The sequence below is a fragment of the Ammodytes marinus genome, assembly GCF_949987685.1.
Source record: "Ammodytes marinus genome assembly, chromosome: 12".
Lineage (NCBI taxonomy): Eukaryota > Metazoa > Chordata > Actinopteri > Uranoscopiformes > Ammodytidae > Ammodytes > Ammodytes marinus.
In genome coordinates, this window is record NC_137216.1 from 25,570,877 (window position 1) to 25,586,505 (window position 15,629).

General features: G+C 40.1%; 2 protein-coding genes across 2 annotated transcripts in view; one reads left to right on the plus strand and one right to left on the minus strand.

The window, feature by feature from the left end:
• Window positions 1-3,846, plus strand: part of wdfy2 (WD repeat and FYVE domain containing 2) — a 14,230-nt gene extending 10,384 nt beyond the window's left edge. The window contains exons 9-12 of the mRNA XM_080037591.1: window positions 24-125; window positions 799-929; window positions 1,139-1,247; window positions 1,860-3,846. Of these exons, the coding sequence (XP_079893717.1) occupies window positions 24-125; window positions 799-929; window positions 1,139-1,247; window positions 1,860-1,889 (372 nt within the window). The 3' untranslated portion in view covers window positions 1,890-3,846. The remainder of the gene's footprint in view (window positions 1-23; window positions 126-798; window positions 930-1,138; window positions 1,248-1,859) is intronic.
• A 473-nt stretch (window positions 3,847-4,319) lies between these two features.
• On the minus strand, window positions 4,320-8,796 carry dhrs12 (dehydrogenase/reductase (SDR family) member 12). Its single transcript, XM_080038387.1, has 10 exons — window positions 8,645-8,796; window positions 7,587-7,723; window positions 7,287-7,369; window positions 6,783-6,869; window positions 6,510-6,591; window positions 5,952-6,013; window positions 5,600-5,704; window positions 5,391-5,481; window positions 5,065-5,202; window positions 4,320-4,890 (listed from the first exon to the last, which is right to left on the minus strand). Exons 1-10 carry the CDS (start codon window positions 8,698-8,700, stop codon window positions 4,778-4,780), a joined length of 954 nt encoding a protein of 317 aa, XP_079894513.1. The 5' UTR covers window positions 8,701-8,796; the 3' UTR covers window positions 4,320-4,777.
• Between the last annotated feature and the right edge of the window lie 6,833 nt (window positions 8,797-15,629).

Consider the following 15,629-nt stretch of genomic DNA (forward strand, 5'->3'; position numbering starts at 1 on the left):
AAAACGTGTCCTTGCACACACAGACCCCGGAGTGGTTGGACAGTGACTCCTGTCAGAAGTGTGAGCAGCCTTTCTTCTGGAACTTCAAACAGATGTGGGACAGTAAGAAGATCGGCCTACGACAGGTACTTTGGACTACTCTACAGTCCAAATCCTGATGTACTTTTATTCATTTCACATTTTTATTAAAAGTTCCTATGTTGTTAATCAACTGACACTAATACTAACATTACAGTTTAGACTTTGTGATATGTAGCTCCATCGCACCATGGATGTGGCTAGAATATTACAATACCCCTTAGAAACCGGCGCTTTATGTTGCGGCTATTCATATTCAACCGTGTGAGGGAGATTGTTCATTGATACTTGTAACAGCCATTTTGTCCACCAATTTTCAGGGACATTCTGTTGTAAGTAAGAACCAAAGAAAACACACTTTAATGTTGGTGTTTCTAGAGTTTCCAATTTCAAATACACAGTTGATAGAAATAGACGTTAAAACCATCTTTGTATTGCTAAGGCAAACGTTGACTATTTTAAAATGTAAAGGCATTTTATACGGTAAAGTTAAGGTCAATTGTTTAGGACTTGATGGTCTTGACTTGAGGCTACATTTAGGACTACATAGCCAAGATCGTACACTTCCTTGTGACTTGCTAATCAATGATTTTGGCCTCCCCATCAGATACCATTTATTAGGACACTACTGATGCTTTTCCTCTCACTGGATAACAAAGCCAGACTCTTAAGGGCTAATTCACGCTGACATGTTAATACGTCCTCCTGTGTTCCCCTCAGCACCACTGCAGGAAGTGCGGCCAGGCGGTGTGCGGCAAGTGTTCGTCCAAGCGCTCCACCATCCCCCTCATGGGCTTTGAGTTCGAGGTGCGCGTGTGTGACAGCTGCCACGAGTCCATCACCGACGAGGAGTGAGTAAACAAGCAGACCTCTGTGGTCCTCACATACTGACTCTCTTTGATTACTCTCAGCAGCCTCTCCGCAGCGACACACACACACACACACACACACACACACACACACACACACACACACACACACACACACACACACACACACACACACACACACACAGACTAAAGTTTAACGGCACTTTTTCCCCCCTTTGTGCGTCTTGCAGTCGAGCGCCCACCGCCACCTTTCACGACAGCAAGCACAGCATCGTTTACATGCACTACGAGCCCACCACTGGAAACCTGCTCACCTCCGGCACCGACAAGGTTATCAAGGTGTGTGTGTATGGGAATATATATAAAATGTCTTGTTCATTCATGAGTCTTAAGATAAGATATGTGCACGGGCACACGCAGTAACGTTAAGTGGGGGTCACTATTTAGCAGTGTGAGCGTTTTACCTCTGCAAAGGACGTTAGGTTTTTAGGTCTAGTTTTATTTATTACATTTGATGAAACTATATTGGGCCCAAATCAAGCCCCATGTGTTCACGCTGTTAGTATGCTGTAATACAAGCTGCCCCTGGTGGTTTTGCTTTGTGTTTTTGGTATATTGCTTAAAGGAGCAGCGTGGAAAGAGAATTGGCGTTTTTCCAGAATAGACTAAACTAAGCTGCTTGTCCTTCAAGGGCCACTGTATCTTCTATAAATTCTCCGAAAACAGGAACAGGTAGAGACAGAGCGTTGCAATCTACAACTTTCACCTCTAGATGACGCCAACAACATACTTCTAGATACAAAACAAACCATACTTAAAATCTGTTGCCATTTTTTATTTTTTTTGCAGACATAGAACATCTGTCTTGAACTGTCGGCAGCAGTGTCTCTTCAGTAGCCAGTTCAAACAAACGTGCAACCAATTGATTATGTCTTGTGTTGTCTTCCGCAGCTGTGGGACATGTCTCCTGTGGTGTCCTGAGGTCTGTTGGGGTCGACCGGCAGACAGCAGGACAGAACTGTGACGGGGTTTATATTTTTCATTCGCGTCTGCAAGTTGCACTTGGAAGAGAAACAGAGAAGCATATCCAACAATGTCCATGTCATCGGGATAATATTTAACAGTTATTCAACAACAAGCGGCGGCTGTTTAAGCGGCTCACAGTGAGAGGACACTGCAGGCCAGTGAAGCCTGGGAAACAGGACAGGCCTTGGTTGACACAAGGTTACAAACGGTTGAGAGTGTTTGTTAGTTTGTGTGACGGATGGGTGGGGGATGTGTGTGTGTGTGTGTGTGTGTGTGTGTGTGTGTGTGTGTGTGTGTGTGTGTGTGTTTGTCCTGTATATGAGTGTGTGTGGGAGAGGTTGAGGCATTTGACTTTGTAAGGAATTGAGGAAGAAAAAACTTATTTACTTAATTTTCATGCATTCCTGTAGGTTTCAACTCACAAATCCGAGTTCTGTGAAACCCAGAGTTTACATGCGTTTTTAGATGCAAAGCCCGTCATCGGTCCATAACTCCCTCACAATCTCACTGACTCAATCACATTTAACAGGCGGTGATGTAGAAGTGTTGATTTTGACCTGATCTGGCACAGAGCTTACATTTGCATCTCCAACAGGCAATGATAACTAAAATGGAAGTAAAATGTAAAATCATGTCGCACTGATCACAATGCATCTTGATCGACCCTCTTTATCCCTTGCAAGAACACACAGCGCTTTGGTTAAATCCACTGAAGTGCAGAGTACACCTGTCAGCTTTTGTGTTCCGTAAACTAACATCAGACTGCTTGCAGCTTTTTTTACAAGATTATTTATTATGCATTTTTTCTGACATGCAAACAAACATATCATTTATCGAGCTAATCAGTGGCAACACATGATGTACCTAAAACCAGGACTCAATGGAAACTAAAGATTGCTTTTTGATTTTGTTCGGATCGTTACTTATTTTGTTTTGTTTAAGTCTTAAAAGCTGTATACTGACTTTAATGTCAATGCACTGGAATCAAAACAAGCAAAAAATATATATCACACTGTGAATAGAAAATATGATTTTTTAAAAAATTTTGTGATGGTGATGTCATGGTTTTGATTTAATGATCAGATAGTAACTCAAGTTCTCAAACCCCCCCCAATGAGTATTTCCCAAAGATGTTTTTTGATATTTAGATCGAGAAAACATTTCTGTTTAAGACTAATCTAATAGTAGAGGAATGAAACATTTTAGGCTTGACTGTTCATAAAAAAAAAAAGATGTCTGCACTTTCGTAGCTACCCATAACGGTACATTTACAGCAGCTTTTTACTCATGAATGTGAGCCTGCGCCGGGTACTAAGGCCTTACCAGTGTTTTCCTGAAGTTTCAGCTCCCTAACTACAAGTATATATTGTATATTTCAATTTCTTTTTCCACTATCAAATGCATGGTGTACAGTTTTGGGGTTTATGGGATGGATTTTTCCAGTCTTTTCCAAGAAGCTGTTGGTTTCCCAGTTAACTGACTGACTCTGTTTTGAACTTAATGTAAAGCATTGGCTGCCTGGAATAGTAGCAAAAGAAAAAAAATATTATTCGCAGAACAGAAACATGTGATCATGTAAAGTGTTTGTGATGTAAATGGGCTAAAATACCAGTGTGGTCCTTTTAAAACAAAAAAGAAAAGAAAATCGGAGAGACAAAATTGGAGGCCAGTGGTCTAATTTTCTGTCGCAGGAAAATATAACAGACAGTTTCAGTGTGTCCATTAATGTAACCCTGTATGTATGAATGACATTAAAAGAGCAGGTTCATCTACTCAACCAATTTTGAGTCTTGTTCATTAAGAGATATCTTTATGGAAAAAAAATTATTTAAGATAATACTGAACTGGTATCTTATCTTAATAATAGCATATACTATTTGCCCAAAACAAAGTACACTTTTGATTCATAAAGTCTGCAACCAATGATTATTTGATTTTGGATATATTTTACTTGAGAAAACAAAACAGTTGCATTGTCATTTGAGGAATCAGTTTAATGTATTTGGCTGCATGTTAGTGTGAATATAGGACTATCTATAAAGAAAGTGAATACTTCTATTTAAGTATCATGAAGACTGTTGTCATTTTGGTTTCTAATTCTGTCAGAACTTTAGGGGTCCAGCAAGTGATTCTTGGTATTTAATGCAATCCTGAATACTATTGTGAAATATTGAAATTGAGAACACATTCTAAATAAGGCTTTACAGATAAATGCATGGTACCAGTATATTTTAAGACATTACGTGAACCGGATAAAGCCAAACCAGAAAGGCTTTACTTCATCTATTACTGAACGTTACGCTCACCATTTGTCAGCTAACTGTCTATTTCCAAGTTCAGGACATGACACACATAGATACAGACATGAGACAAAAATTTATAAATAAATACATTTAATTAGTAAATAATAGACCCACCACTCTGTTACCAAACAAAGTGACCTGAACATTTTACAATAATTTTAATATACAAAAACAATTGAATATACAAATTTGCATTTTGTGTAGCATTTATATCAGAGCACCATTGGTCTTGTACATTCCCCGTGATGTAGGCTGCATTCATACAGTATTATATTAAGCAGTTTTATATTAAACGTGTTTAAAGAATCAAATATAGATTTTCATTTGGTGTAGTTCTGATCAACCCCCCCCCCCCCAACAACTGGACAAGATTGTTCCTTTTCTCAAAACAACCTCACTTCACTTTAGAGAGCTTTTTTAAATAAAGCCCGACAGTTGGGCAGAAATGTAGAAACTCGTCTCATAACGGATTATGTAAACATTGATACTTATTGAGGAGTGCTTGGTTTGATCAAAGGCCTGAGCATTTTATCAAAGATCTTAAGGTTTGAACTTGAGGGCCAGCTCCTCCAGCACAGCCTGAAGCTTCTCCTCATCCTGTGGTGTGGCCTTGGAGAAGGCCAGGGGCAGGTGGGTCGCCACCGCTTTGCGATCTGGAAAAAAAAAATGTGATGGAAATATATGAGACATTCGCATACTTTCTGCTATTTAGTATATTTAGCTATTATAAAAATTAAAAAGCAGTGATGTCAAAAAAAACTACTACATATAATATGTATACTGGTTCTACAAAGCTCTACAGGGACAAAACATGATCTCTCTCTGACCCTGGAAGAAGAGTCCACTGGGCTGCTTGACGGCGGCTGCAGACGCGGCGAGCCACACCACGGTGTCGGCGCCCATGGCTTCTGTTCTCAGTTTATTCTGCATCTTAGCGTGGAACGAAGGCATGGACGTCTGGACGGCTAGACAGAGAAAAACAGGCATGGTTGGTTTTTTTCTGGGGCCTTTTTTTAAACTTTTGACTACAAGCCGGATTCAAACCCGTGGCCTGCTACTTCTGAGCCTCTATGGGCGGGCGCTCTAACCACTACTACACCAGGAACTGCAGCACCTAATACTTCAGTTCTGAAATCTCCTTCCTCTTGTGTACCTGGCGTGTCAGCCCAGCCGGGATGCATGGAGGAGAAGTGGATGTCTTTGTGCTGAGCAGCCCATCGCTCTGTCAGAATCACCTGCTGTCTCTGTCACACAAACGAAACAAAATGCACTTCAGCAAACATTGAAACAAATACGGCCAAATGATTTCTGTCTGGCTCTCTCTCTGGTGTGAACAGTGGCTGTAAACCAGCCTCCCTCTACCTTGTTCTGAGCGTAGACCATCGTGCCATCGAACGACCCTTTCTCAACCTGGAGGTCTTCAACGTTCAGCTTCTGCGTGAGCATACCGCCCGATGACACGGTAATCTGGGGGAAAAGACAATGTATATCAATTTTATATACATTTATTTTTTCACTTTACAATTTATAAATCCAAATATACAATTCATCGCAAGGAGAACTTATAATCCACCTTTTCCACATAACATGCAACAACTCATAAAGTAAAATAAAAACATACAGTATAAAAAAAGAAAAAGGGGATAATACAATAAAATAAGGGGAAGCAGCAGGCATGACACATTAATTTTTCCTCAGTTAAAATGAAACCCACCACTCTTGGGTCTGTAGCCTTCTTCAGTGCCGGTAGCAGTGCTGTGGTGAGGATATATGTACCTGAAAAACATAAGCACAGAAGTCCGTTCAGCAACTCTGATTTTTCTTTGCATCTGATACAACTGAGAATCCAAACGTAAGCATTTATAACAATTTCATTTTGATTTACTAGTTTCCTTTATTTGGGTCACATGCTTGTACATCACTTTTCTTAGAACAGCAATTACTGAAGAGGGCATTATTATTTTGTTAAACAAACATGTTGTCGTCTTTTGCAGGCTATTTGTGATTCTGGGCTACACTAATAAAACTGATTTGATTTGATTATTGAAAACTGTAGGGTACCAATAGCTTGCTTATTCTTTGATAAGATGGTTCTTGGTTACAATTTAAGACATTTTTTTTATTCTGGTTTAAACATTTACCCTAACATTTAAAACCTTTGGTACATAAATTTGTTTAGTAACATTCCATAATGTAAAGTCTCCAAAAAAGTATAGCTATGGAACCTGTCTATAAACTCAGATAAACTTAAAATGTATTTTAAATTCTTTACCGAGTGTATTTGTAGCGAAATTCTTCTCCAAATGCTCCTCGGTTTCCTCTCTCTGGTTGACCATACAGCCCGCATTGTTTATCTGGTGAACACGACAACTCGTTAAGATTATTATACAAACCACCGATGTGTGTATTACAGATAAACCAACTAATATTTTACACACACACACACACACACACACACACACACACACACACACACACACACACACACACACACACACACACACACACACACACACACACACACACACACACACACACCACCTACCAGCACATCGAGAGGTTTGTCAAAGCTCTGGGCGAACTCCCACACCTGTCTGGGGTTGGACATGTCAAGGATGTGGACGTGAACATTCTGGGAACAAACAGAAAACATTTTAAACCGTTGAACGTCTTTTCATAAAGACTGGGATGTAGCTTTTTCTTTAAGAGAGGATATTGGAATTAGTGATTATATAATACACAATAACATGATGGTGGATAAAACACATGCAGACAGAATAATGTATCCTATTCAAGTCAAGCACTTTCTATGACCTTAGTCTATTGATGACAACTATGGATGACAACTAACCCTTGTCCTCTCCAAACTCACACACTATCTGTTTTTCCAGTGGAGTCCACACTGCTCTCTGCTGGACAAACCATGTAAGGACATCCATTTCTAAAAGACCTCCAACACATGTTCACTACTGAATCTCTTTGTGCATGACTTCCACTGTACAGATGGACTGACAGAATAATGTCTCAGACAGACATATGACATGCTCACCTCATTTTTACTCTGTTCTTCAATTTCCTTTTTGGCTGCTTCTGCTCTTTCCTTGCTCCGACACACCATGTGAACGGTTCCCCCTGCAGACATGGTAATTATTGTGAGAATCAGGCTGTTTCTGACAATGGCATAAGGCAGTATGATAATAAAGAGTAGATCAAGTGAATATGCGAGCAAAGAAAAGGTATGAATTAAGTCTAGAAATACAAAATGAAATTAAATAAGTGAAAGTGTAAGACTAAAATCCTGAAATATCATGATAATACAGATGCAAGTGCAACACATTCAAACATGTACCTCTGTTTGCTAATTCCTGCGCTGTGGCTTTTCCTAAACCGCTGTTTGAGCCCGTTACCATGAAGGACCTCCCATCCAGTCTGACGCCTTCCAGGTCTGCTGGAACAAAGTGCTTGGCTGCTGCTTCATAGCCACTCCTGTAGAGTGCAAAGAGCAGAGCAGTAAATACATACACCATAAACAAGGGACATTTTACAGCTTTTTTGTTTCTTATTGTAACATAGTAGGCCTCAATGAAATATCTTGATTTTAGAATCAGGTTTATTATAGCCAGTGTATGTTCCCACATACAAGGAATTTGCCATGGTGTGATGGTGCACACACACTATAAACATACACATTACATAGGTAAAGGCATGTCAAATGATACAACATAACAGAGCTATTTGTGTTATGATCTATTTAAAAAGGAAAAACAGTATAATTTGGCAGAAATGAGCATGATCAGTCAATCTGCCACAGGGCAGCTGTGGCTACTACCGTAGTTTACCACCACTGGTATGACTGTGGGTGAATGAATGGAACCTGGATCCCTGTAAACTTGTCCAGCGTAAAACGTTGCTGAAGACTCACTTTTTTTGCATTTGTCTTTAACAAAATAAGAGACGTTTGACACTCCTCCCTATTTTTTCTTCTCATGTTGTTTTGTATTGAATTGTGTAGCATACAGCCCATACAGCCCTTTGGTCAACTTATGTTATTTTTAAATGTGCTATAGAAATAAATTTGACTTTGACTTTATGATCAGAAATAATCAAATGTTCATAGTTTACAGACAAATATGGGGTTGTTACCATAGGGTTATAAAGGAATGTAACACATTATTGTAACATAGCCTTTATTCGGGGATACTAAATATATAAAGACAGCGTCGTTCACTGCTCTGGAGGGTTCTAAAGAACATGTGTAGCCTACAGTCTGAAGTCAGTGCTCTCAAGGTTAATAGGCTACAGCACAGAGATGATTAGGTAAATGTTTAACAGACTCGAACAACATTAGTTTACAATGCACCCCCTCAGTAGAAACATTTATATAGCCTAGCTTACGTCTCCACTTACTTTGTATACTCCTGGAGTCCTTTCACCAACCAAACCGCGTTCCTGTACATCGACATTTCTGTTTTATGACACAAATCTCAATCTGTCAGCCAAAATGTGTCCAGTAAAAGACGGTAGAGTGAATAAAAGGGTGTTGTTTTTGTTTCATAAGAATGACTTGATCGTGGTTATGTAGTAAAGTGGGCGGATAGTTTTATAATAGGTCCATTGAGTCACATGACATTTCACCGGAAGTACATTTGGTTTTACTCTTTACTCTACTCCGACTATTGCCCTCTCGTGGACGTTCATCTATGTCAAAACGCACGCGAACCTTTGAGTTTTACGAGTACATTTGATTTAAATTCAAGATATAATTGAGTATCTCGAATAATAAAAGGGAGATTATATATTTTAATCAATATCTATTTGACTGGCTACAGAGTGTAGGTATATATATGTTTATTTGAGCAACACATGTTCAGCTGTCAGGATGGCCGAGTGGTCTAAGGCGCCAGACTCAAGGTAGCACCTTCCAGTGAACTGGGGTTTCTGGTCTCCGAATGGAGGCGTGGGTTCAAATCCCACTTCTGACATAGCTTTTTTGTTCTAAACTTCAATGCTAACACGGCTCAACTTCAGAAATCCACGCGCTGACAACTGAAAACACGGGAAAAACATGAATTCACTGATTATATTGTATGTTTAAACATGTTCTTATTTCATTTCTAATTTTGATTACACATGCGAAAATAGACGGATACAGGCAAACAATAGACTACAGCACAATAGAGAGACAAATAAAAAACGTAAAGTGTATATTGTAAAAGACGTTGAGCCTTACTTATTGCTTTTATTAAAGATGCAACACAAATACGGCTCCTTGCAAAGGAAGTAATTGCATCACCAATCCTTCTTAGGACTCGCCTTTCGTCTTCTGTCATCTCCAAATGCTAAGCGATGTATGAATTTAATTTTAAGATTGAATGCCAGCAAATCGCAATAATAGACCGAATATAACATAATTAGTGTCGACCCTACGAACAAGTAGCAGTGCAGCTAACGCTTTTTAGGCTACAGCTAGTTTGGACGTCTGCCTGTCATAACGTGTTGAAAAACTTGACTTACGTTGAAAGTAATGATTTCATAACAAGTAACCTCACTACACTACACTTGCGTACAAGCGCTCATAAACCATTTTAATAAGCTATTTGTCTTCTAAACATGTCTGCGTTTAGGTAGCAGTCAAAAACTCTAGCGCCGCAGACACTGCACAGTTGTCAGGATGGCCGAGCGGTCTAAGGCGCCAGACTCAAGGTGAAAAACCTTCCTCAGAATGGGACTTCTGGTCTCCGAATGGAGGCGTGGGTTCGAATCCCACTTCTGACATCACTTTTTCATTTCCATGTACGACAAACCATGAACCTGTAAATTATACTTTTGAATCAAACATGAAGGGACATATAGAAAACTGCCCCCTGACTGACTGTTTCATGTTTTGCGCATATAATAACAGTGGATAGGCTATAACAGGCTTCTTTTTTGCAGTAACAATGAGCAATGGTATATAAAAAAAATACAGTGAAATCTCCGTTTGGATGAAGTCCTAACTCCTAATTTGCTAGCGATCATATGTAAAACATTTCATATTTTTTTTTAAGAAAAGAACATTAAAACTATATTGATTGCTATTTACATTTGATACAACACTTGTACAAAAGCTGAACACTAGATGGCAGTCTAATATAAGCCTTGACAGATAATGTTGCAAAGCAGCCCTTCAAGCACATAATATGGTGTCCATACTGTGCACCTGTTTTTAAAGGCAAGCCATTTAACACATTCTGGGATTTACATCACATGAGGACATCGAAATCCCATGCTAAGTTTAATTTGACCTTTTATTTATTCATAATTGCATTCATTTTTTATTTGTAATCATTGATTTTATATGTATTATTTGAAGAAAAAAAGTTGTATTATAAATTATATTCTTGTTAATTCACATGGCTATGGATATAAAGTAATGAGGAACAACCATGACACCTTCAACAACACTAATGAAGGCACAGTAGCCAAAGACGCTCCAGTGTTGTGTAAATAGTTGCTACATTTGTGGAATTATAGCCTACGGATGCTTAATTTGTAAGTAAAATTGTACATGAATTGTTGTACAAATGTAAAATGCATCAGACTAGTGTCGAAATAGAGCACCTATAAGGACAACGATGTTATCCACTGCACAGATTGACACAAATCTAACTAATAGTATTATATAATATGAATGATAATAATAATTCCAAATCATTCACCTTTTCATCAACATTATGAGAATCCTCTTCAAATGTGTCTGCTTTATATTGCTAGACAGGAGACAGAGGAAAGGAGAAAAGTGGACTCTCTATGTGTATAACAACCAAACCAAAATAAACCCAGTGACAAGATACCTGGTCAGGCATGCATATGGATAAGGATGAATTAAAATATTTCTACCAGCGTGTCTCAAAGTGTTGAAAAGTTCATTTTCAAACCAGATTACGTTATTTGTTCTGTTCCCATGAGCTGTGCTCGTTGGAGGGGGGGGGGGCATTCCATCCACACTGCCCTCTAAACCTAAAGCCCTCTCCAACAGGCCAACAGAGCAAGACAAACAAGACCCGGGGTCCAGTCAATTTGTCTGGACAAATGTAGGGATTTGGGGCCACGGCATGCTATGCAGGGGACGAGTGCTAATTGTTTGTGTGCCAAGCAACTCCCCTCAATCCCCTGGTCTCTCTCGAGTCACTCCATTCACCCCGGCCTTTGTCTGGGGAGTAACTTGAACCTGACACATCGGACCAAGGGAAAGTGGGATTTGAACACCACCCCCCTGCTCCTGTTTTTTGCGATTACATTCTGGCTATTGAGCAATAGGTCCATTGTCCATGCAGGCAAAAAATGAGATTCTTCTTTCTTTCTGTGTACATTTTTGTCACCTTTTTCTTGTCGTTTCCCTACTATGCTCTGCAGCCTTGGACAGATAGTGGGTCACGGTTCAAGTTTTGGATGGGGAGAAAGATGTGGTCCCTTTATACCTCTAGCTGCTTGTCAACAATATCTGTATCTATGAGACAATCTGTGAGAGTTATACCTCAGTCCTTTGTGGTCCACCAGTCCAGTACCCCCCGCCCCCCTTGCCCCGGGCCGTGCTCCCCTGGCATGCTGATCAGCGGATTAGGCCTCTGGAGCCGGCCTCGAGTCAAGAGCACGCCAAGAGAAAGGGAAAGGCATGCAGGGGAAGATGAGGTACGCTTTCACACGCACCCAAACCCACACAAGGAGGCGAGCAGACGCGTATCGTGAGGACCACACACTGGCCTGGGCCGGTGGCAGCTTGTCAGTAGTGGGTACCACAGTCTCGCCACTAAAGTGTTTGCACAGGGGAAAAAATTATTTTAAAAATATCAAAATATTTCAAATTATTTTTAGCATTCATTGAAAACACAACAGAAAAGTATGTACCATAGTAATGTTGAATACATACACCTCAACATGAAATAAAGCAGGGCAAACAGTCACAAAGAAACTGACTGAAGACTAAAAGATTATGTAGTGTGTGGAGTATAGGACTTTGTTTTAAGACCCAAGTAAGATCTTTGTTAAATCAAAATGTTGGTTAAATATGTTCCAGTTGTGAGCGTAAGGCCTCATGGAAGAACTACTTGTATGAACAGACTGGATCTTAAGTGGCATGTACGTATAAATGTTTTATGAGAGTATGCATTGGTGTAGTCCGGCTTCATTTACCAAGCACTTTCATGACAGGTCCAGAACCGACCGTCTGCTTTCTATACAGATAAAAACAATGGATGAGTTTAGTTTTTGGGAATGAAACTGGACACCACCAGTGTTCACGATTAAATCAAATGAAATCAAATCAGTTTTATTTATATAGCCCAAAATCACAAATACATTTGTCTCAGCGGGCTTTACATGTCATACAGTATGATACAATATGATACAATATGACACCCTGCCCTTACACCCTTAGCTCGGCTGAGAAAAACTCCCAGTAAAAACCCTTTACCGGGATTAAAAAAAAAATTGAAGAAATCTCAGGGAGAGTCGACAAAGTAAGGGATCCCTCTCCCAGGACGGACATACTGCAATAGATGTCATAAGTAGAGAAAATCACAAAGGAATTTGATCATTGACCAGGTGATTACATGGTAATACTAAAGTAAAGTGCGAATAGTGTGGATGCAGGAAGACTTCAGATGCTGCCAGAGGATCCACACCGTCTCGTCTCCACCAGGGATTATGATCAAATCTCAGGAATGGCCCCATACTCCTGAACTGAACGGGTGCTATTTGTCATGTTGAAACGAATGATCTGCCATAAATATATTTTATAAATATTTTTTATATTTTGTTGTTTTTATGGAATACATTTTCTCAAGTAAAGTTACTGACTTAAAAGATGACAATAGAATTACAATGGCAGATTGTGAACAACCAATTTTATTCTGCACACACACGCTGCAATGTTTTGTCCCAACCATTTGGCCCTTTTCTACTCAAAGTGATAATATTGTGATAATATTGTTGGCACTGTGTTATGTATGGCTGGATTCCAAAATGTTTCCCTCCCCATACATCCACCCACCATCCAGGCCTCATTATGAAATTAACGCTATTTGCTGGAGTGGCAGAAACACATTTCAGCTGGTGGATGAAACAGAAACAAGCATTAACGTGGTTTGCCTGGGTTTGAATGGTCCGGAACTGTGGAATCTGTAATTGACTTACTTTCCCTATTGTATTGAAATGCAAGATAAATAGTTTTATCTACTCACTATGTGGACTTTAAGTGTCATATTCCGTATATTATAAACATTATTTGCGCTGTTATAAAGCATTGCCTTGACCTATTCCATCATAACTAAATATATACTTGTAATTTTCTCACTACGTCCTTACTTTCAAAAATCTTCTCACTTGTAGGCTCGTATGTATGAATCCTCGCAAGTACAAGTAAACACAACACAACTATAATATAACTTGAAATGACACACACGGGCACACACACACACACACCCACACACACACACACGCACACACACACCACAAGTTTCTACAAATGTTTGAACAGGGTCATTAGAAATGCTCCCTCCTACAAATTGCAGCCCATTGGGGCCTCTTGTGTTTTGTTTGTTGGGTTCTGCCCAGTGATCAGCAGGCAGGTGGTCAGCAGAGCTCAGACTGCTCTGCCTTAACCTGAGGCCAAGAAGATGTGCCTTCTTCCAGAGTATACCCTATAGATGTGACCCTTACTCCGATCGCCCTCACCCCTGAAACACGCGCGCACACACACACGCACACACACACACACACACACACATACACACACACACACACACACACACACACACACACACACACACACACACACACACACACACACACACACACACACACACACACACACACACACACACACACACACACACAAGGTCTCCACACACATTGGAGACCTTGTTAAACTCAGCAAGGGGCCGCTGGCTCTTCTAGTATTGGTCGTGGGGGGCCTTCTATGTGGGTTAAAAGAAGCAGCAGGACAATAACACATGAGCCAGAGTCCTCCCGGTCCAGGAACTCCATCTTTTTGTTAATTTTTTTGACCGACTTCTTCATTCAGCCATAGTACTGGTCGAGTACTAACAGTGGCCTGATGATGAAGGCTGCCAGTGTTGCAGCTCAAGAATTGCTGTCGGCTAACATGAATTTATAAGTCACAATATATACAGTGCATACATTTTATTCTTATACAGTTGTCTGACAAAGGACTTTTTTTTCATGGATAAAAAAGTGTATTGTCCAGTGATACTGAATCACTACTGTTATCAGTGAGGATCTGAAGCAGCAAAATGGAGGCTTAACCTGTTAGGACCAGTATCTCAGTAGTATGTAACTTGTTGTAGTGTATAGTTGTTGGTATTAGTATATGGCCAGTAAGCTTCTAGAAAACATAAATGAAAACACTGAATGTGGGCGTAATCACACCACATGTTTGCATCCATTCATTGTGGACATGAAGTTGTTCTAGTGATTCTTTATCACTGTGTGTATTTGTCTGTTTGCAGACCCATGTGCATGTGCCCCCTGCTTTGGGGAGTCACAGGTTGGGCACGGACGCCACAATATGGCCTTTAATTCAGACCAACTCTGTCAAACAGAAGGGGACTGAGCAATTAGCCCCACGGAGGAGAAAGACAGAGAGAGAGAGAGAGAGAGTGAGAGAGAGAGAGAGAGAGAGAGAGAGAGCGAGAGAGAGAGAGAGAGAGAGAGAGAGAGGGGAAAGAACGAAGGGAATTGTAAACTTGACACATTAAATGGTTGCCATCATTAGCATGTGGTTGTGTAGAGTTGGCGGAGTGTATTCACTGGTTCCTTGAATGCATATTGCTTCACTACAACGGCCTATACGCCCACCACCACCTCTCTTCTTCTCAATCTGTCCATCATCCCCACCACGGCCACCTTTCACTTGTAATCCCCCCATTTGGACTCTTTTTTCAATTCAGTTTCTACTGCTTTTCATCTTTTTATGCTGTCACGCTGACCGGAATAGAGTCCCTGGAATCTAGAATTTAAAACAAATTAAGATGGGTAATTACATGTAGGAACAAATAAAATGTCACTGCTCGGTAGGCGCTTTACATCAACAACAACATGAGCTTATCTTCCAAATGTACGTTTGATTGATACCGTTGTAAAGAATATCAAAGCATAGTTGTTACCCAGGGGAATTCCTGCAGGGTTTCTGAGGAAACATTAATTAAAAAGTATTTGGGACTTAAATTAGCCTTTCATTTAGCTGAAGACCTGACACGGCTTCTGTTGGAGCTGACTTTTTTTTTTTTTTTTTTGCCTGGAAAAGAGCAAAGTAGCCCAGGCCCAGTGTGGTGCCTTACACACCATTGTGCCGAGATCACCTCATGCCACATTTCCCCTGTCACATTAGTGC